The sequence below is a fragment of the Thamnophis sirtalis genome, unplaced genomic scaffold (genome assembly GCF_051295495.1).
Source record: "Thamnophis sirtalis isolate CommonGarterSnake01/CBP01778 unplaced genomic scaffold, rThaSir2_p1.2 scaffold_7, whole genome shotgun sequence".
NCBI classification, from domain to species: domain Eukaryota; kingdom Metazoa; phylum Chordata; class Lepidosauria; order Squamata; family Natricidae; genus Thamnophis; species Thamnophis sirtalis.
The window spans coordinates 50,530,245-50,551,695 of record NW_028261387.1 but is presented as its reverse complement, the minus strand read 5'-3'; the positions used below and the strand labels follow the sequence as shown (position 1 = coordinate 50,551,695).

General features: G+C 39.1%; 1 protein-coding gene across 1 annotated transcript in view; it reads left to right on the top strand.

Moving 5' to 3' along the window:
* The window catches only part of FMOD (fibromodulin), a 31,736-nt gene extending 10,547 nt beyond the window's left edge, over positions 1 to 21,189 (top strand). The window contains exons 2-3 of the mRNA XM_014058173.2: positions 2,831 to 3,838; positions 19,135 to 21,189. Of these exons, the coding sequence (XP_013913648.2) occupies positions 2,854 to 3,838; positions 19,135 to 19,286 (1,137 nt within the window). The 5' untranslated portion in view covers positions 2,831 to 2,853 and the 3' untranslated portion in view covers positions 19,287 to 21,189. The remainder of the gene's footprint in view (positions 1 to 2,830; positions 3,839 to 19,134) is intronic.
* The last annotated feature ends 262 nt before the right edge of the window (positions 21,190 to 21,451 follow it).

The window sequence follows — 21,451 nt, the reverse complement described above, 5'->3', positions numbered from 1 at the left end:
TTTAAGTAAAAGAATAAAACGGCAAATTTAATTTTTATTGTACTGCCTTGGAAAGTTTTTGTTTTTTTTCTTTGTAAGAAAAAGATATTTTGTGGATTGAAGGGACCATAATGTTTTTTGTTTCTCCTCTAAAAGTGAATGGATTGATTTTTTCCCCTCTATTCTTTGTCACCTTATTTTTTGGCTTGAACTAAAATCTTCTTTTTTACTTATACAATTCTTCCAACCATTTGTTATTAAATTCCATTAAAGACAGTTAAAGATCTTTGTTTTCCATAAGCTTGAGACAAGTATGAAAAAGTGGAATCTGCCACTCGGAAGTCAGAGTCTGGAGTTCTTTTTTTGAAACAATGTATCCTTTGTTCTTTCTTCTTGGATCTTACTGACTTTGTAACTGAAGGGTTTGCAACTTGCTTACAAAATCTGATAAAGAGCCAAGGGCACGAATTGTTTTCGCAAGGGCTTTTGGAAAATATTTTGGCAAGGGAAGGAAAAGGAAAGAAAAAGATAGAACCTTCTTCTTTGAAGAGTACAAAAGAACTTGTGCTTAAGTCAACTTTATGTGTGTGTGTGTATGTGTGTGTGTGTGTGTTGACTTAAGCACAAGTTCTTTTGTCCTCTTCAAAGAAGAAGGTTTTATATATATATATATGTTGTATTTGTGCTGATAAATAAATAAAGGGAGACTAGTATAGATCTATTTCAAGCTATTTAGCTCTCATCAGCTAGACATACCCTTACTGGGATTCGAACCTGGGCTGTATTACATATTAGGCAGATGTGTTAACAGCCAGGGAAATAGGTATGTATTTAGTGTCACAACCGCTGGTATGCCCAAATATGGGAGGAAGCCTACTGCTTCCTTTCTCTGTCTATTGGCTCGTCACAAGAGACCATCCAAGAGACCATATTTATCAGCACAAATACAACACAAATGTAACAAAGGCAACAGTAAAAAATATTGGGTTTCTGTCTGTATACACAAACACACACACACACACACACACACACACACACACACACACAAGAGGCTTGGAAGGCTAGAGTGGCAGTGGCTATCAAATTCCTTTTTTTCTTTTTCTCTCCTCCTTTTTTTTGGAAAAATGGATCAATATTCAGATGAGGAAACCTTAAAATTTTGAAATATCCTGGCTGGAATTCAAAATATATTGGAAGGATTTGGGAGATTTGAGAAGAAGTTGGGTAGACTATTGTCTCTCACAGCAAAAGATGATGGGGTTGGAACCACAAAAATTAAAGAAGAGAATTAAAATATAGAAGATAAAGACAAGACAATAGATGAACTTATTAATGGAGCTAATATGGGTGAAAGTGGAAAGAAGGGAAGATGAAAAGTGAATTTGACAATTTGGAGTTTTATCCCAGATTTCAAGATACAGGAGGAAAAAAAGGGTGATAATGATGGAGTTAAGAAGAGAAACCTTTTCAGAAATAAGTCTGACAACCAAAGACAAGCTAATTTTAATAATTCAAGGGCAACAAAATTATCTGAGAGATCTTTTAAGAAATAAAGTGCGGAGAGAATTCTAAAAACTTTATAAAGGAGTTGAAAAGAGAATTGACACAACAACTGGCAAGAGAGATAAGACTGTTTTGCCACTGGAAAGATACAGGTTGATAATGAAAATTGATGATAAAAAGTTAGTTAATTTTTGGTGATTAATAAGTAGGAATTTTACTATTTTGTAGATTGTTTTAGATTGCTATTAAATGTTTATTCGTTAACATATAATTAACTATGATAACAATAATGAAATGATAACCAACTAGTAAAAGTAACTTGGATATAAATTATAAATTGGGACTTGGGGAAAAGATCTATAAATTTTTGTTTCGATCTTGCTATAAAGGTATAATTTCTTTTGGGTCTGATGAGAGGAGATGTGATATAAATAGTAAATAATTTTTAGCTAATTACAACAATAACAAGGAAATGTTAATGGATAATGTTTAATGATATATACATGTGTTGTAATGGTAAAAGCAAATTGGATACAAGCTTTAAATAGTGAGTTGGGAGAGGAAAGGGTGGGAATGCTTAGATATGTTATTAATTGATTTTTTTTCAGAATATGTTATAAAGGTATAATGTTATTGGAGGTTTATTGAAATTGCGAATGAATGCCAGTAGGTGGTTTTTAAATACAAATGATTTCAGATAAAAGCATGTTTAAATAATTGTAGTTAAATGAGAATTGTGGTACATTGATAGTAAAATACATAAAGATTTTTTATTTAAAATGTACAATTCAATATGAATGAAGTATAAGTAATGATTGTGGAAGAAACGCATGAAATGTATTTGTAACCAATCGACACGCTTTCTACAAGATGTAATGAAGGATGATTCTTTTTTTGTGTTTTTATTTAATTAAAACAATAAAAAAACTTTTCAAAAAAAATCTAATTATTGTTTTATTGGTTCCATAAACCTGACTCAACTAGTAAGTATGAAAAGTAAGTATGTTTAACTCATAAGTGATCTCAGTCCCTTTTATACACATTAGTAGCTGCTAATTAACAAGGAGCTGTGGTGGTACAGTGATTAGAATGCAGTATTTGAGGCTAACTCTGCTCACTGCCAGGAGTTCAATCCTGACCAATTCAAGGTTGACTCAGCCTTCCATCCTTCTGAGGTTGTAAAATGAGGAGCCAATATGCTAACTCTGTATACTGCTTAGAAAGTGTTGTAAAATACTATGAAGCAGTATATGAGGCTAAGTGCTATTGCTATTATGCCTTTGTTTTCCTGAGTTAATATTTCTGATGGTTGTTTTTTTTCCTCTTTTTCTTACTGTATTCTTTATAGGTTAAACCAAAGTTTGCGGCACAATGCATTGGGCTTCTGTTTTGATCCTAGTTGGCATCTGTGGAATATCCTTGAGCCAATATGATGATCAGTACGAGGACATATTCTGGTTACAGCAATATTTACGCAGCCGATCTTCCTACAGCTATTCACCATATTATGAAGATGAGAGTCCCCCATATTCTTTTTATTCTTCTGAGCCAGTTGGATCCTATGTCGGAGAGCCTGTGCCTGAACCACCTGTTTCTAGGGAGTGCCCCCAAGAATGTGAATGCCCCCCTCATTTCTCTTCTGCCTTGTATTGTGATACTCGCAATCTTAAGTATCTTCCATTTGTGCCTTCTCGGATGAAATATGCCTACTTCCAGAATAACCAAATTGTGGCAATCCAAGAGGGAGCTTTTGACAATGCAACCAACCTCGAGTGGTTAGCACTGCATGGCAATCAAATAACCAGTGAGAAATTAGGCAAGAGGGTCTTTGCCAAGCTCAAGAATCTAGAAAGGCTGTACCTTGACCATAACAACCTGACCAAAATGCCTCACCCCTTGCCGCCATCACTGAGAGAACTTCACCTGGCTTATAATCAGATCTCCAAGATCCCATCCAATGCCCTAGAAGGCTTAGACAACCTCACTGCCTTGTATCTCAGCCACAACCGTATCCAAGAAATGGGATCAAATCTCAAGTGGTTAAACTCTCTGATCCTTGCAGATTTGAGCTACAACCAGCTCACAAAAGTCCCTGGTGGGCTTCCAAGCACCTTAGAACAACTCTATTTGGAGCACAATCACATAAATGCAGTCCCTGATGATTACTTCAAGGTCTCCCCTAAATTGCTATATGTACGAATGTCTCACAACATCCTGACAAATGAAGGTCTCTCCCCAAATGCTTTCAATACAAGCAGCATTCTGGAACTTGACCTCTCTTATAACCAGCTTCAGAAGATCCCGCGAGTCAGTACAAGCCTTGAAAATCTTTATCTTCAAGGGAACAAAATAAATGGTGAGCTTTCATGTTCTGAACAGTGAGCTATTATGGGCTGGCATTGAAGCAGGATAGACTGGGTGGATAAGCTGTTTTGAAATGACAACAACTGTAGGTAAAAGGATGTCAGCTGCTTTCTTGGATGCAATGTTCAAAAAAATCACTGTACAATTATCCCATCTCTGCCTCCTTAATGGCCTTTCCTTGATAAAATCAAAGATGGAAGAAGTACTAGGAAAACTTCTAGGGAGATTTACAAATGAAAGAGAGACTGGGGGGTTACAAGACAGAGGTGCAGTTTAATTTTGACATGAGATAAGACTTGCTATCTGAACAATTGAAATATGTCTCAGTTGTTCCTTGTTAAGGAAATGAATAGAGAAGGAAGGTTACTCCCAAACTTACAGCTGGGAGAAAATGGTGTCTGAAGCCTGATGCTTTGTTCCTGAGAACTCACAGAATTCTCACAAAACAGCCTGAAGAGCAGACAGAAAGAGAGAGAGAGAGATTGGCTGCTGGTTATGAACACAGAGAGGGCATCCAGCAAAGCTCCTGGAAGTCCTTGAAAGCTGATCGTTAATTTGACTTTCTCCTCTATTGGAAGTTTTTCTTTCCCATATGATAAAGAGGAAGAAAAGGGGGCAGTTCTCTCATACTTAGTCAGAAAGTACATAAAACAATCAGGAATCGTTTGGGGGCTGGGTGTGTGTGTATTTTAGAATGGAATAGAATTCTTTATTGCCAAGTGTGATTGGACACACAAGGAATTTGTCTTTGGTGCATATGCTCTCAGTGTACATAAAAGAAAAGATACATTCATCAAGAATCAAAAGGTACAACACTTAATGATAATCATATTAGGAAACAAAATAAATTGTAAGATATGATCAACAAAGTTACAGACATACAGTCATAAGTGGGAGGAGATGGATGATATGAACGATGAGAAGATTAGTAGTAGTGCAGATTAGTAAATAGTTTGACAGTGTTTAGGGAGTTATTTGTTTAGCAGAGTGATGGCATTCTTGTCACACAACTGCTCTTTCTCTCTTTTTCCTTGGGGAGGGGGAAACATTTTCTCTTTGATTAGTTCCTGTTTTGGTCAAAGCACAAAATGACAGTACAGGAAATTGAAACCAGAAAGCAACGGGTCAGTTCCTCTCTTGGTTTTTCACTTTAGGGAATATTCTATGTTCTCCAAAGTCCACAACAGCTAGTTCTCAACTTACAACCATTCATTTAGTGATTATTCACTGCACAGATGATGTTGCCTAATTTAGCAATGCAATGTCTGCAAGAAAACAACGAAGTTCAGAGATTCATGTGTTTGGTTATTGGCGTGTATTCAGGAAGGTTGCAGTGTCCTTGGGTCATGTGATCACCATTTGCAACATGCCCAGCCAACTTCTGACAAGTGAAATTAATGATGAAAAATTCACATGACGACTGTGTGATTCATTTAACAACTGTGGCAAAAAAGGTTGTAAAATCAGATGCAGTCATATGATGGCTCACTTAACAACTGCATCACTTAGCAATGGAGGTTCCGGTCCCAATTATAGTCATAAGTCAAGAACTACCTCAACATATGGCCATCATGGAGCTTGGTCATTATGGTCATATGTCACAACAGACATGAGACCAACCTGAATTTATGACTTTTTGTGGCAGTCATTAAGTGAACATAGCAATAGCTCTTAGACTTATATACCATTTCAGTGCTTTACAGCCCTCTCTAACCAGTTTATAGAGTCAGCACATTGCCTCCAACAATCTGGGTCTTCATTTTTACTGAGCTTGGAAGGATGAAAGGCTAAGTTAATCTTGAGTCAATCGGGATTGAAGTCCTGACAGTGAGCAGTGAGTTAGCCTGCAATACTGCATTCTAACCACTGCGCACCCGCGGCTCTCTTGCTTTGCTTAACAAACACCAAAGCAAATGCCGAAGTCATTAAGCAAGCTAACACCATCGTAAAACACAGTCACACGACAGCAAGATACTGCAAATGACCATAAATGCAGCCACAGTGCTGAGTGCCTGAAGTTCAGTCACATGACTGCAAAGGTAGCCTGACCATTCAAATCCAAGTCATACAATTCCTTTTTTGGGGAGTCAGTCATAACTTCAAGGGGTTGCTAAGCAACTGATTGTAAGTCAAGGACTACCTGTATATTTAAACAGGTCCTTCATGAGAAGGAGGATGGCTAAGAACAAAGCAATCAAAGAATGGCAGACTTGCTGTGGGCAAGAGGAGCTGTTTTCCATCAGCCAATACCGCTGACACAGGAAAAGGCCATTCCTTTAATCATTGTCATCAGAAATTGAAGCACAGCTAGCAAATGGGATGTGGGGGCAGAGTTTCAAAATAATACAAACTTTGTAGTTCCGGATACTACTCTAAGGTGTTTGAAGGCAATGCACATTTTCTTCAGCCATTTGAAAGCCTCTACATTTAGAGAAGGATATCCAGGGGTCCCTTAGTGCAAGTGTCTCCAACCCCCAGTCCAAGGACCGGCACTGGTCTGCGACATGCCAGAAACCAGTCCATATAAACAAGCAAAGACCCATCTGTGGGATACAGGCAGCACATGAAACCATGCCCCCTCCGGTCCATTGAAAAATCAATGGAACTGATCCCTGGTGGCCAAAAGGTTGTGGACCGCCCGGGATGGGCTTCAAAAATTGCAGCACCAGGTTCACTGGCCTGTTGCTGGGTGGGCATGGCCATGGTGGGCATGGCCTAGTCGGCCACCTGCACCACACAGGGGGGGCACTTTTTGCCCTCCCCAATGTCCAGAGGCTTTCCTTGAGCCTCTGGGAGGGCAAAAACTGATTCCCCCAGGCTCTAGAGGCCCTCCAGAGGCTGGAAACAGGGCCATTTCCAGACTTCCAGAACCTCAGTTAGGCCCATTTTTCCCCCTCCCTGAGCTTCTGCACGGGCCCTACATTTACCTGGCATGACAAACGGGCCACGTGGAGACTCCTGAGAGGGGCGGGGAGGGGCAAGAGGAGCAAGGTGGGTGTGACCAGCCAGGGTTGGCATTTGTGCAATCCTAGCTAGAGGATCGTGCAAACCCCCAGCAGCCCACCCCAGGGGCCACTGTGTATGTGTAGAAGGCAAGAAATCCAGTGTTTTTTTGCTATCTCAACCCTCATTTGTGGCTTAATTTTCTCTCAATATTATCCATCTAGATACATTGTCTAAGATCAAAAGTTGACAGTTTTGCCTTAAGGGGAACTATAGTTTGACTTTTTAGCATTTAGCATTTTATGACATAATTCCAGTCATTATGGATACTAGTCAGTAACATACTCATATTTCAAAAAGAAATTAGTGTAGGTAAAGAATGTTTTTTTTAAAAAAAAACATTGCTTAGTAGCTAAAAAGGACTGCATTCTTTTACAATAGGTGAATTAAGTAACTCAGAAATGACAGCGTAAGTAGAAGCAAGCACATAAGAAAGGGAACTAAAAGATATTTCCTAATCTTCAAATGATTAATGTACAATGTAAAGTCCATTCATTTTTTTCACTAATCAATGGTGGCAATATCATATTAATAACACATCAGTTATCTTTCTGACATAATTTTCAGTGTTTGTATATGTTGGTTTGATATGAACCTCCAGGAATGCAAATAAGATTTACACCAGATTATGAATGTGTTAAGATTGCTACTTTAAGCATTGGTTTTATATCTACTTGCCTGGGAATAATCCTTACTAAATTCAAATGGGGCTTTAAATATGCATGTAGAAAGCTCTGGTAACTATTTTTTTTAATATTTTGACTGCATTGAAATTCTGATTGGAATTATGTTTTACAGGCTTGATAAAAAAGGATTTTTTTTCTAGAATGTTTGGCTCTATATAAATATACCTACGACAGGTGAAAAACAATAATTTTGAGTTGGAGAAAATATTTGCTTAAGTTGCATTCCAAGCTTAGTAGCAAATTCCCCATAGGCTTTGGGTCTCTTGCAACTCTTGAAAAACAGACAGCAGTCTGTCTTGTTTTAATTATTTTTTTATCTCCAACTGAGACTGATGTAAGGTTATTTGCTACTTTGCCTTATAAAGGCATGCCACGTATAGCTTCATTTACTTGACCTTTGGCCCCTGAGAGTTCAACCTCTTTTTTCCACTGCCCAGATCATCTAGACACAGGGAACCATTTCTATTCCCCTGTTGCTAATTTTAACTTCTGTCCCAATGTTTCCAGTATAACCAAAATAGCTACTTCTCCCACACCCACACCCCTGCAAAGTAGCTCTATTACTTTGCATTGGATCGCTTGGGGGGGGATGTAAGAGAGAGGGGGGAGTTAAAGTGTTCCCTGCTACAAGACCATCTCTGCTCAGTTTGTGTGTATAGGTTTGAAAGCTTGGGGAAGGGAGAGAGAAGAGAAATCAAGGGAGAGAAAATAAATAGTATATTAACAGATTTAGTGTAAGAATGGAAGTGTATAAAAATGTGCATATCTGTGAATGTGAGATCCGAGTACACAAGACCATATGTTTTACACATAGTGAGAGAGTTAATCCTGGCTCTGTCCACTGGAATGCAGCCCAATCACACCACATCATTACCCACTTGTGGTATATTGTTAGGCAGATAAGCCAAAATAAGCCATAAGTTCACACAGAAGGTGAGAAAATCTGAAGCTTGAGTTTGCCAAATCCTGTTTTATCTAAACAAAGGCGATTGTGGCATATTCTTAGTGTAATCAGTTGATAATGCAAGACTTCAAACTAATTATGGACTGTAGAAATCAGTTTAAATAGCAAATGTAGTTTGTAACAAACTGTATTCAGAAGCATTTCTATCCATCAGGAAGGACAAAAGCCTGAAGCCAATGTAAGAATATTCTCATAACATGCAATCATATTTTACAATTACAGATATCCTAGCACAAATCATAGCACAACCACACTGCAATTTTTGCTGGTTTTAGAAAACCACCTTTTAAAAACTCCATGAGATAGTCATTAGCTAAATCATAAGTTGATGACATAATTCCAATTCTTCTTCTAAGGACTATGACTTCTAACCAGTGGAACTTCTATCCACAATTTGTGAGATCCTTCACAGGTAAATTGAAAATGGGGGGACATTTTACATCAGAGATCTCTCTGCACCAGTTCCTGTCAAAGATCCAAAATGTAGCACAAGATGTTGACAAAATCTTAGATGTATCATTAGAATTTACCAAGATCTCTCACTAGATTTCTCCCTCCCCCCTTTTTTTAAAAAAATGGGTGGGCTTGGGAGCAGAGTAGATATTCTGATGCCAACCTCTGGCTAAGCTTTCATTTCCAGAGTGGCATCAGCTCTAAATTAAAGTCCTTTCCCCCAAATCACTCTAAAGTTATTCCCACATATTTACTGATTATGAATTTCAGACAAATTAACTGTGCCCTCCTAATTTTGCTTGGTTCTCTCCTGTTGCATTTATCTGTGTACGTATGTGTAATTTTTATTAAAGATTTTTTAAAGAAAAGTTGGAAAACTAATACATCCAAGAAAAAAATAAGAAAAAAAATCAGAAAAAGTTAAAAGTGCAAGAAAGGGAAAAACTAAGAGAAAAATAGAAAAGAAAGAAAAAGGATACAAAAAGTAGCTTCAATTCATCTTGAAAGCAGTAATAGGTACAATTATAAATTTGCCTCAGTCTATGGTTACAATATGGTTACAATTCTTTCTCTAATGTAGCTTGTCTAATCTTCAATACTGATGTCTTTATGTCTATTTATGTCTTTTCTATGAGTAAAGAAGTTGATTTAGCCATCTTGGCAAGTTCTACCCTTTTTCCAACTATCCCTTCACTATCAGTAGCACGGAATCTTCCCATCTTACAATAATCTTGCTGCAGTTGTCCTGTAGAAAAGTTCATGACTCCCCCCCCAACTGTTTTGCATCAATCCCAAAAGAAAAACTAAAAACTTCTGGTCTTAATTGTATATTAATCTTTAAAATCCTCTGAATCAGTGTGCCTGTTTCATTTATCAAGTTTACTCCTGCCAGGATCTAAAAAAGGTATCATCAAGTCATGGAGAAAGTTTACAAAAGTTACACAAACTTTTCTTCAAATCTCTGACTCTGTGTGTGACAGACAATTAAATTGTTTCTCCCTCTTTAAAGACTCCCTCATTTTTCAAGGAGTTCTGTCGTTAACCTTTGACGTATTTTTAACATTTTTTTATATGGCAGTTGCTTTTTTTCCTTCCCCAAAGTAAAAGAGGAAAACAGCAGAACAAGAAGACACAGGAGCAAAATTAGTGTTGCACATAGACCTGATAGTTGCTGGCTTTTATCTCTCACACAGACTCTTTTTATTGTTGTTCTTTTGGCCTCTCAAATGAAAGTAGACTATTTTCTTTTACCCATTTTCATTTCAACTCATCTGCAGAGGTCAAACTGTAATCTCAGCTAAGGCCCTGAATTGAAAATGTGAAGGCTAGAGACAAAAAAAAAATAGTTATTTCAGAAGGATGAAGGCATTTTGAAAACAGCATACACAGTGTTTGTCCTGCTACAAATGCTAGGGTAGGATACTCTTTTAGATTCGGGCAAACAGGCTTTGCAGGCAATTTGTTTCTAAAAATCAGCCAGAACCGTTTGGCCCAAGGCCTGTAATACTGCAAAAACACAGCAGTGTGTAGTAAGTCAGGTTCCAAAAGCTCTCAGCTCTCTTAAAAAAAAATAAAAGAATGCCGGCTGCTTCCCATTTCAGGCCTTTTCCCAACTCCTGTATATCAATGGGTGCAGCAGAGGCTTAACAGGTGGCATGAGTTACTACTCTACTTTCTCTGGTAGTCCTGTAGCAACATGCAGAGTTCTGCACATGCACTGATGAGTTCTAAAATAACAGCAATTTGATAAAATAGAGTGGAGGACCTGTTCCAGTGGTGTTTTTACACATCCCATTATAGTTTACTATGGAAGCAAAAAAAAATTGCTCTACTTCGTTATGTCATTATATAGCAAATTGAAGTTATGTTAGACCCCCTAATGTTCCTGCTCCTGATGATTGCTGCTTCTCCTTACATTTTACCTTTTAAATGCGTTCATAGTTCTAAACGTTGCTGCTTTAAAATGCAGCTAATGGTTTTTCTTTTAGAAGCTGTTCAGCCATCATGTAGCCCATTCAGTTTGACTACCTAGTGACATTTAAAGAGCAAATAAAGTTTACAGGCCATGGCATTGGTTTATCTTCACTCAAACCATCATGAGGCCAAGTCTGGTTTGACTATTTGTAGAAAGTGAAAGGCTAAAGATCTGTAAAGCATATGGGTAGTCCTCGACTTACAACAGTTCATTTGGTGACTGTTCAGAGCAGAGGTGGGTTCCTACCAGTGTGGATCAGTGCGGCCAAGAAGGTAGTAACTCAGCCTGCCACGCCCCCAAACCGCGGTGCCATCTTGTGTTTTTTTAGTACTATGCATGCGCGCATAGCAAGCATCTAGTGCACGCAGCTCATCCCTGAGCAAACTGGCAGTAGCAGCAGCCAGAACCCACCCCTGGTTCAGAGTTACAACAGCACTGGAAAAAGTGACTTATGATTATGTCTCACAGTTAGACCTTTGCAGCATCTCCATGGTCAGGTGACCAAAATTCAGGTCTATGACAACTGACTCCTATTTATGACGGCTGCTGATCATGTGATCACCTTTTGTGACCTTCTGACCAGCAAAGTCAATAGGGAAGCCAGATTCACTGAACGACTGGGTTACTAACTTAACAACTGCAGTGATTCACTGAACAACTGCAGCAAGAAATGTCATAAAATGGGGCAAACTTAACAAATGTCTCACTTATCAACACTTATTTGCTCAGTTGTGGTCATAAACAGAGGACTTTGTATTTCATTCTTTCTTATCATTACCATCAACAACATTTTTTTTTTACATAAGTCAAATTTGAATGTAAGAGTGTAGCAGAATTAACCTACAGACTGATTGATTTGGGATTGAGGACTACAGAATAACAGAATAGTAGAATTGGGAGGGACCTTGGAGGTAATCTAGACCAAGCCCCTGCTCAAACAGAAAGCCCTATATAATTTCAGACAAACGGCTTTCCAATCGCCTCTTTAAAACCTCCAGTGATGGAACACCCACAATTTCTGAAGGCAAACCATTCCACTAATTAATTGTTCTGTCAGGAAATCTCTTAGTTTTAGTTTGGCTCTCTCTTTGATAAATTTCCATCTATTGCTTCTTCAGGTTCTTTGCAGAATAGTTTGGCTCTTTCTTTCCTTGCGGCAGCCCAGGGGAGGGTTCCTGCCAGTTCTAACCTCTTCTATAGAAGAGGTTCCACAAATCTACAGTGCCGTTTAGAAGTGGTTCCAGCTCCCTCTCTCTGCCCATCCGCACATCATCAAGATGAAGAGTGAGAGGAGGAATTCTGGGAGTTGAAGTCCACAGGTCTTAAAGCTGTCACGTTTGAACACCCCTGGGTTTTTTTCTAAAGAGTTAGGGGTGCAAGGGTCTTGTAACTTGACAGCTTTAAGACTTGTGCGCTTCGACCTCTCTCGAGGCTTCGAGGGGAGGGGCTGCCGCCGTCGGGAGCTCAATAAAGCTCCTGCCAGGACTCTGGTTCGTATATCTTAATTAAGATCTATAGATATCTCCCCTTTCTGGCAGAAAGGGGCAGGGAGAAGGTCAGTCGTTAGGATCTCTTTGTAATTCATAGCTTTTTTTTTTGCTGTGAATGGAGAAGAGGTTCAACATTAGCTGAGCCTTTACTCCGGCCAGTTTTCCGCGCTGCTTTTTTTTTGCAGCCTAGGCAGATTGCCTCCCCCCCCAGGACAAAGCTAAGCTATTTAAAAGCCAATCCGGGCGGGGAACATTCCCGAGGAACTTTCTCTATTACTATCTAAAATACCAGCTTCAATTTCGCAAAAGGCTCCCTTTCTTTTTTAACTGCGTCACAAGATGGCGATCTCGTAGCTTTTGTGTTTGATCTGACGCAGCTAGCTGACTCTACCCTCCTGAAGGCTTCTCCGTACTAATTGCTAAAAGATTATCTGAGGGGAGCACAGACTTTGATTTTTGGCTCGCTGGATTGCTTGTCTTTTAATTTTATTCTGGAATGGCTCCCAAACCTAAACAGAAGCGCCTTCTTAATAAGCCGCTACCCTTGTCTCCTACACCCTCCACGGGAGAATTGCTAACACAAGAATTCCTTCTCAAAACGCTTAATGATTTCAGACAGGAGATTAATCAACTGATTTCGGATCTATCTGATCAATTTGATGCCAAAATTGCTCAGGCAAAGCAGGATATGATCGGAGTAATGACAGTCATGACAGATTATATTGCTGAAACGGAGGACAAATTGGAACTTTTGGAAGAAACTAACCTTAATTTGATATCAAAAATTCAATCGTTAGAACAGGAAATTGAATCTGCACAAAAAGAACTTGTCAAATTAAATTATAACAAGACTGCCTTTGCCATACGTGTTAGAGGATTGCGTGAAAACCAACAGGAGAATTTGAAACAGACATTCTTTGAGGCTTTCAGCCGCTTGGTGGGAAGTCCGGGACTCAACTTTGATTGGCAGATTCAAAGAATTTACCGCCAGAATTCCTGGGTAGCAAAACAGCGACAGCTTCCGAGGGACATAATAATATACTTTACTACAAGGGAATCTAGAAATGAGATAACACAGAGGCTCTACGGAAAGAGGTTGAGAATTGACGGGGACGACTTGGTTGTTTTTAAGGAGATACCATTTCAAATGTTAAGAACAAGGAGACAGTATGCTTTCTTAACCGAAGAACTCAGAAACTCTCAGATTTCATATAGATGGGAAGTCCCAGCTGGTATTACAGTTACATTTGGCAACCAAAAACACCGCATTAACTCTGTCTGTGAAGCCCGAAAATTTTACTACGAGACCCTGAAGGCGGGACTTCCTGATTCATCCGGATCTGGGGAGAGACAGGGAGAAGGAGAAGACAAACAGTGAGACACGTGGCTACAAGGTGGAGCGTGTTGCTTTTCTCTTCCGGAAGGGCAGAAGACTAAAGAATAAAGACTAAGCGATGTTTTTAAAGCTTTATGATTTCCGTCTGGGATAAAATGGAAAAGTGGCATATTGATGATGAGACATGGAGACTGAAAGAAGCGTTGATGATTGGGGACATATATTGTACAGAAATTTTGTCTGAACTCTAACTTTAATTGCGCATGAACTATTCTTTCAGGCGAAGAGAGCGGATATTGTGATCTTTTTGAGTTGCGGTTTGGGACAAACGGAGTTGGGAGGTGCGTGGGAGAGAGAAGGGCAGCGAAAGTTTAATTAGATTATATGGGGCTAGAACGCAAGCTGATGTTTGTTTGAGTTGCTATATTAATATAAGGTTAAGAAAGTTTGGTCGGAGAATCTTCAGGAAAGTGGAGTAAATATAGGAGGAGCAATGAATGTGGATAAAATATATATGTGGATATGGATAAAGGCAGGGTGGAAGGTAAAAAATTTATATGTGGAGGTGGGTAAGGATAGAAAGGGAGGTGTTGGAAATGAAAAATGAAAGAAGTATTTGAGTTAATGGTGTTATAGAAAGGTTTGGATACTTGGATAAAAAAGAGATAAATTAAAGGTTTGAATAGATAGACAAAGCAAGGAGATTTTTAGTTGGGGAATTCTAATTGATCAACTTACCTGGCTCTAATACAGTTTGAAACCCTGCAAGTAGCAAAATAATCGAAATTTGGAATGAGTCACATTGATTAAGATTTATAGATAATGGGAAGCTGTGGTAACGTAGTGGGTTTATGACCCTTTTTGTTTTTTTCTCTTTTTTTTTGTGTGTGAGTGTGGGTGTTTTTTTTTTATTTTTTTTTTTTTTTTTTTATTATTATTTTTCCTTTTTCTTTTTGGCTTTACTTTTATCTTACTTTCTTTTAAATTTTAAAGTTAGCTGGCCTTATTATACTTAAATGCTTGTTAAAGAATTATGCCGGGCATGGGACCTGCGAAGCCGTAAGGGGGTTAGGGAGGGGGGATTATAGGGGGGAGGGGGGAGGGTGGAATTACAGTTTCAATCCTTAGAACAATAAGAATTCACTTGTGTACTGTCGTTTTTTTTTCTTTTTCTTTTTTTTCTTTTTCTACACCAAAGTGGGGAGAAGAGGGAAAGAGAAGGGAGAAGTAAAGAGGGAGTGAGAGGGAATGTAAGGAGGGTAAATGGAGGGAGGGGGAGATGTCTGAGGGGGAAGGGAAGTAGAAGAGGGGAATGTTGGAGGGGTGAAAGGAAAGTTGGAGGGGGAGAAGAGAGGGTGTATGGGGGAATGAAGTGTTATGTTGGGGGTTTTTTTTTTTTCTTTTTTCTTTGCACAGTATATAAGTGATTGTATAAAATGAAAATGAAAATGAAATAAAAATATTTAGATATTAAGACTTGTGCGCTTCAAATGCCAGAGGTCCTGAGCCAACATTTTGGTTGCTAAGCAAGAGCGTTGTTAAGTGAGTTTCACCACATTTTACAAGTTGGCCACGCCCACCCAGTCACATGGCCGGCAAGCCACTCCCACAAAGCAGGCCACACCTATAGAAGAGGTTCTAAAAAAAATTGAAACCCACCACTGCGGCAGCCCCTTAGATATTGGAAGTCTGTTACCATGTCATCCTTAGTCCTTTTCTTCATCAGACTAGACCAGTGTTGGAGAACCTTTTCGGCACCAAGTGCCAAAACAAGAGTGTGTGTGTGCATGCGCGCGTGCACGGGGGGGGGGGGAGCTGGAAACCGGAAGAGCAGATCCCTGGTGTGCATGCGCGGGAACATTGGAAACTGGAAGAGCAGTTCCATGGCGTGCATGTGCACCAGGGAGCTCCATAATCTCCATAGTCACATCATCCAAATTCAAACACTTGGCAACTGACTCATATTTATGACGGTTGTAGTGTTCCTGTGTCATGTGGTTACCTTTTGTGACCTTCTGACAAGCAAAGTCAATGGGGAAACCAGTTTCACTTAACAACAATGTTACTAATTTAACAACTGTAGTTTTTCACTTAACAACTATGGTAAGAAAGGTCATAAAATGGGACAAAGCTCACCTCACACCTATCTTGTTTAGCAAAAGAAATTTGGGGCTCAGTTTTGGTCATAAGTTGAGGACTACTACCTGTATCCAGTTCCTGCAATCCTGTGAATTCTAGTCCCATCTTAGGTGTGAATACAGGGGGACGGGAGGTGACCTTGGGCCAGTCTCTCTCTCTCAGCCTTTAGAAAGAGGCAGTGGGAAATCACTTCTGAAATCTTAGCAAGGTAACTGCAAGGACTTGTCTACCCAATTACCAGGATTCAAGATTGATGAAGAGTAGAATCTATTTCAAATAACTAGGCCTTGGATTCCCTCTGGCTGCTTAAAGGGAGCAATACAACTTATTCCCTCCAACATATATCTGTCTATCAATCTGCCTTGGAAGCACTCAGAATTTCACTGTAAAAACAATCACTTCTGAGCTTCTGAGTTACTTTTATTCTTCAAGGCGAGATTTTTGGGCAACACAATACATATATCTCCCAATTACCTATGATGATTTTAACTCAATAGTCATCAAGTTTAATAATACTGCCTAGGTCCATGATGGCAAACCTATGGCACATGTGGAGCCATATCTGCTGGCATGTAAGCGGTCACTCCAGCACCCATGTGCATGCTGGCCAGCTGATTTTCGGCCTTCCGGAGGGCTGGGGGAGGCAGCTTTTACCCTCTCCAGACTTCAGGAAAGCCTCCGGAGCCTGGGGAGAGCAAAAAACAGGCCCAGCGTGCCAACCAGAAGTTCAGAAAGGATCTGTTTCCGGCTTCCGGAGAGCCTCCAGAGGGCTGAGGGAGGAAGTTTTTGCCCTCCCCAGGCTTCAGGAAAGTCTCCGGAGGCTTGGGAGGGCAAAAAATGGGCCCAATTTGCACAGGTGGGAGGGACACATTGTATTGTGGGTGTGGGGCACATGCGCACTATCATGCACGCATGCACAATTTTGGCACGCGTTTACAAAAAGGTTCCCCATCCCTAGCAAAGTTATTGATAGATTAAATCCACAAAGAGATTCCTGCCCAAATAATTTAAAAACTAAAATCCAATCCAAAAGAAAATAGAAGGGATAGTAAATAAGAAAATAATAAACTATTTAAAACTCTGAAGTTTTTTTTTCATGGAAGTAGTCTAATAAAACACTGCTCCCATTATATATCATTTGAAGTTTCTCAATAAATTATTTATTTCTCCCCAGAACCCAAGCTAATCTCTACATACAAAATGGCTTTTCAGTGACAGCTCCAAAGCCTGAATGATGCCTATTTCAATTTTCAGTTCTTAAAGTAAAGCTTGCTGGGGTTTTTTTCCCCCTTGGTTTATTTAAATACAGTTTTAAACTGCTTCTCACCCATTGTGGTGATATTTTCTTTCAACTTTGGTTTTCAATGGATTCCTTGTCATTTTAATATTCTTTTCTTAATTATTTTTCATTAGCCTTTTAGAGTGCTTCTTAGAACACAACCTATTACTGGTTTGACAAGTGATAAAAGAAGATCTTGGAATAATATCAGTGTTTTTAAATCTCGGCAACTTTAAGATATCTGGACTTCAACTCCCCATATTCCCCAGCTAGTCTATACTGTGGCCATGAAAACACAGCTAAATCCAGGTAGTCACAAGGACTCAATCTGACTCAAAAAAGATTTTAACTTTTATATAATATGAAATTGGATTTAATGACCTACTGGTCTTTTTAAACTCTATGTTCAGTGGTGGGTTTCCAAAAAAATTAGAACCTCTTCTGTAGGTGTGGCCTGCTTTGTGGGAGTGGCTTGCCAGCCATGTGACTGGGTGGGAGTGGCTTACCAGCCATGTGACCAAGTGGGAGTGGCTTGGCAGTCATGTGGCTGGGTGGCATGGCCAACTTGTAAAATGTGGTGAAACTCACTTAACAACACTCTTGCTTAGCAACCAAAATGCTGGCTCAGAAACTCTGGCATTGAAGTGTGCAAGTCTTAAAGCTGTCAAGTTACAAGACCCCTGCACCCCTAACCCTTTAGGAAAAAAACCCAGGGGTGTTCAAACTTGACAGCTGTAAGACTTGTGGACTTCAACTCCCAGAATTCCTCCTCCAGTCATGCTGACTCGGGAATTCTGGCATTGAAGTGTGCAAGTCTTAAAGCTGTCAAGTTACAAGACCCCTGCACCCATAACCCTTTAGAAAAAAGACCCCAGGGGTGTTCAAACTTGACAGCTTTAAGACTTGTGGACTTCAACTCCCAGAATTCCTCCTCTCGCTCTTCACCTTCATGATGTGCGGACGGGCGGGGGGAGGGAGCTGGAACTGGTTCTAAACGGCACTGTAGATTTGTGGAATCTCTTCTATAGAAGAAGTTAGAACTGGCAGGAACCCACTCATGTCTATGTTCATGATAAAAGCCTCCAATTAAATGTAACAATGATGTTTATATATATTACAGATATATATTCATGAATTATGTGCTGCTTTAGTTACCTATGAATAAGAATGGATTTGAATAGGTACATTGGTACCATTAAAGGGAAAAGGCACAGGTGGGCATTCATGATGAAAATAGTTGTAGAAGAAAATTATCCTAGTTTCAATTTTTTTGAATTTATAATGGCATATTATACAATTCAAATAATTTTTCAATAATATGTATGGAAATGTTTTAAATGTTAATCTCCTAGTAGCCTCCAACTTTGCAACTAGAGATGCACTGCTTAACCCAATAAAATCTGGATCAGAAATGTTATTATTACAAAAAAAAATGAGTTACCATATTTGGGCTGAAAATGTCAACCTCTAGATGGCAGCAAAGATATACACTGGCCTCCTTTCTGCCATCTGATGGCCATCCAGATGTGTGCAGCCTAGATCTTGTACTAATAGTTAAAGGCCAAGCGTAGCTCATTTTATATTTGTTGCTTGTTCAATCTCTACCCAATACATAGGGAGACTAGTAGCCTTACCTTACACCACAGTCCATAATACCATTGTTGCCTTGCAGACCTACTGGACCTCAAGATCTAAAATACCCAAGAGAATGTCCAAAATCCATACTGACTTAGGGAATTTTGGGGCTTAATCCAACAGTTCTGGAAGGCATTAGGAGAGGAATGCTGATTTATGTCTTCAGAGTAACTGAAGCTCCCTTTGAACTAGCTAATCCTTGAAGTTGCATAAGGGATTCGAGCTAATGAGATTTGTCTCTGTTGATAAGAATGTGACACATAATTCTTTAGCTACATAAAGGAAAACTGTAAATGAGACATAATTCTTTTTTTTTTTTTGTCCCCAGAATTCACCATCAAGAGTTTTTGCAGCTTTGTAGACATCATGAATTTTTCAAAGCTACAAGTCTTGAGACTGGATGGGAATGAGATCCGTCGCAATCATATGCCCTCAGATGCCCCACTATGCCTGCGGTGGGCCAATGTCATAGACATTTAGCTACTACACTTGCTTCTTTCCTTAAACCGTCTCCATCATAGGAACAAGGCCAAATACTTCCTGCAATCCTACAGCACATTGAGGAGTCTTCCTCATTTTTTTTACTGCTTCATTTGACTGAGCTTCTGCAGTGGTATAATGTAGGAAGAATTGGTAACCTGGACGCAGAGGTGTTGTTTATAGTAGTCAATTCAGTAACAACACATAGGCCAACCAAATCTTTGCTTACCTCTTTCCCACTTTCTCTTTACCATGCTCTCCATTTTTCAGCAATCACTTACCCAGTTTTCATGACATGCTGTTGGGTGGTGCTCACTCTCTTTAATGAGCAGTACAGAAGTATTATTCTTTACAAGTGTTTCATGTGTGTAGCATTAGAAAGCCAATGCCAGCTAGGATACCTCTGGGATTTAGTTTTCCATGTAGGGGGACTGCAATGAAAAAGTACTGTAGCGTGTGTGTAGTGGCGGTGGACAAGACTACATCCAAACAAATTGAAAACAGATTAAAGGGTTGGCCACCCAGCAAGGAACAATTAGAAAGATTAGTTCAGGAAACAGAAAAAAGCAATGGAAAAAACAGTAACAAGTTAGTTGACAGCATAACTCTCCAAGTATTAGTTGCCAACCAAGTAGCATCATTTTGTTTATTCTTCTTTCTTGTCCATTAGTTTTAACATACACAATACAACAACACACATTACCAGGAAGGAATCAAAACTCCAACAAGCTTAGCAACACATAAGAATTGCATATTGAGCTAATCATGATGCTATACATCAAATGTCACCATTATGTTTCCAAAGCCCAATAGAGGCTTGCTATTTATAATAGTCATAATTCAGCCCCCTGAAAGACCCAAATATAGTTTTGCACTTAAATAGTTTCAGCAAGACCCTTTCTCCCCACCTTTTTTCCATTTTTGCTTTGTTCTAATGCACTCCTATTTAATCTCCTAATGTTCTGCAATCAGTGCTGTTGTGGCAGAAGGACTTTAAGTAATATTTCCGCCTCTGATTTGGAGACCATTGCACTTTGAGAGATTAAAAGGAGTAACAGAGCCTTCAACCCTAACATTTTCTCACAGTTTGAAGGCAGCCTTACATGAATAGGAAAGCTTCATTCATATCACATCCTGGAGGGGTGGGAAAAAAGAGTATCCTTTTCATTTTCAGGAAAAAAGAACATTTTACTATGTAAACTTCTGATGGCATCGAGCCCCATTTGTGGCTTCCTACACACTGCATATTATTAACTTTTTCCAGCCACCAGGTTTCTCCCCACCTCCTCTTTCTTCTGTTATAGCGCAATGCAATGCATTACTCAATGCTTTCACCATGCATATTTCATATTCCTTTCCATGTGCTGCTTGAGTGCATATAAACAATGCTACTGTTTGAAGGCATGCTTCTAGATAGTAATAAAATGCAACGAGAACCATAAGCATTAAAACGGTTGGTAAGACTCAGTATCATTCAAGCAAGGTATTTAGTCAGTATATAATAAAGAACTGAGAGTTTTAGGCTTGTACTACTCTGTATGTTCCCATTTCAACACAATAATCCAATAAAAGGTGCATCCTAAATCCTTGTTATAATAGCATTGCTTTCTTGGCTCCTGTAAGTCTAATTACATTTGCTGTAATTTGTTTGCTTGACTGTAGAACTGCCTGTGTTAAATTTCATGCATGTCGTAGTACCAGCCAGTGCCATAAGAATCTATGGTGCTTTTGGCTATAATCCACTGAGTTATTTCATTTCCATAAAATTCATGGAGGGAAAAACAAGAACAAGGAAGAAGTAGGTCTTGAAAGATTCTGAGATGCTCAAAATATCGTCAAAACCTTTTTGTATATGTAAAATGCATGCTGATAATATTTTTTAAATGTATATGCATGAACTGTAGATACCATTATTGTTCAATAAAATCCTTTTTATAATTGCATGGAATAACTTGAAAACTACCAATTGTTGAGAGGAAGTCTGAAACATCTGGTGTTAATGAGTAATTATCAGGAATTAAATCCACCATGGAAACATTTAATGCTGCACTTTGAAAGGAAGGTGTCTGCATGGCTATTTAAGGGATCAGATATATTGATTTAGTGAATGGATTCAGCAAATTAAACCAAGGTTTTATAAGCCATGATTTGCTAGGTTCACATAT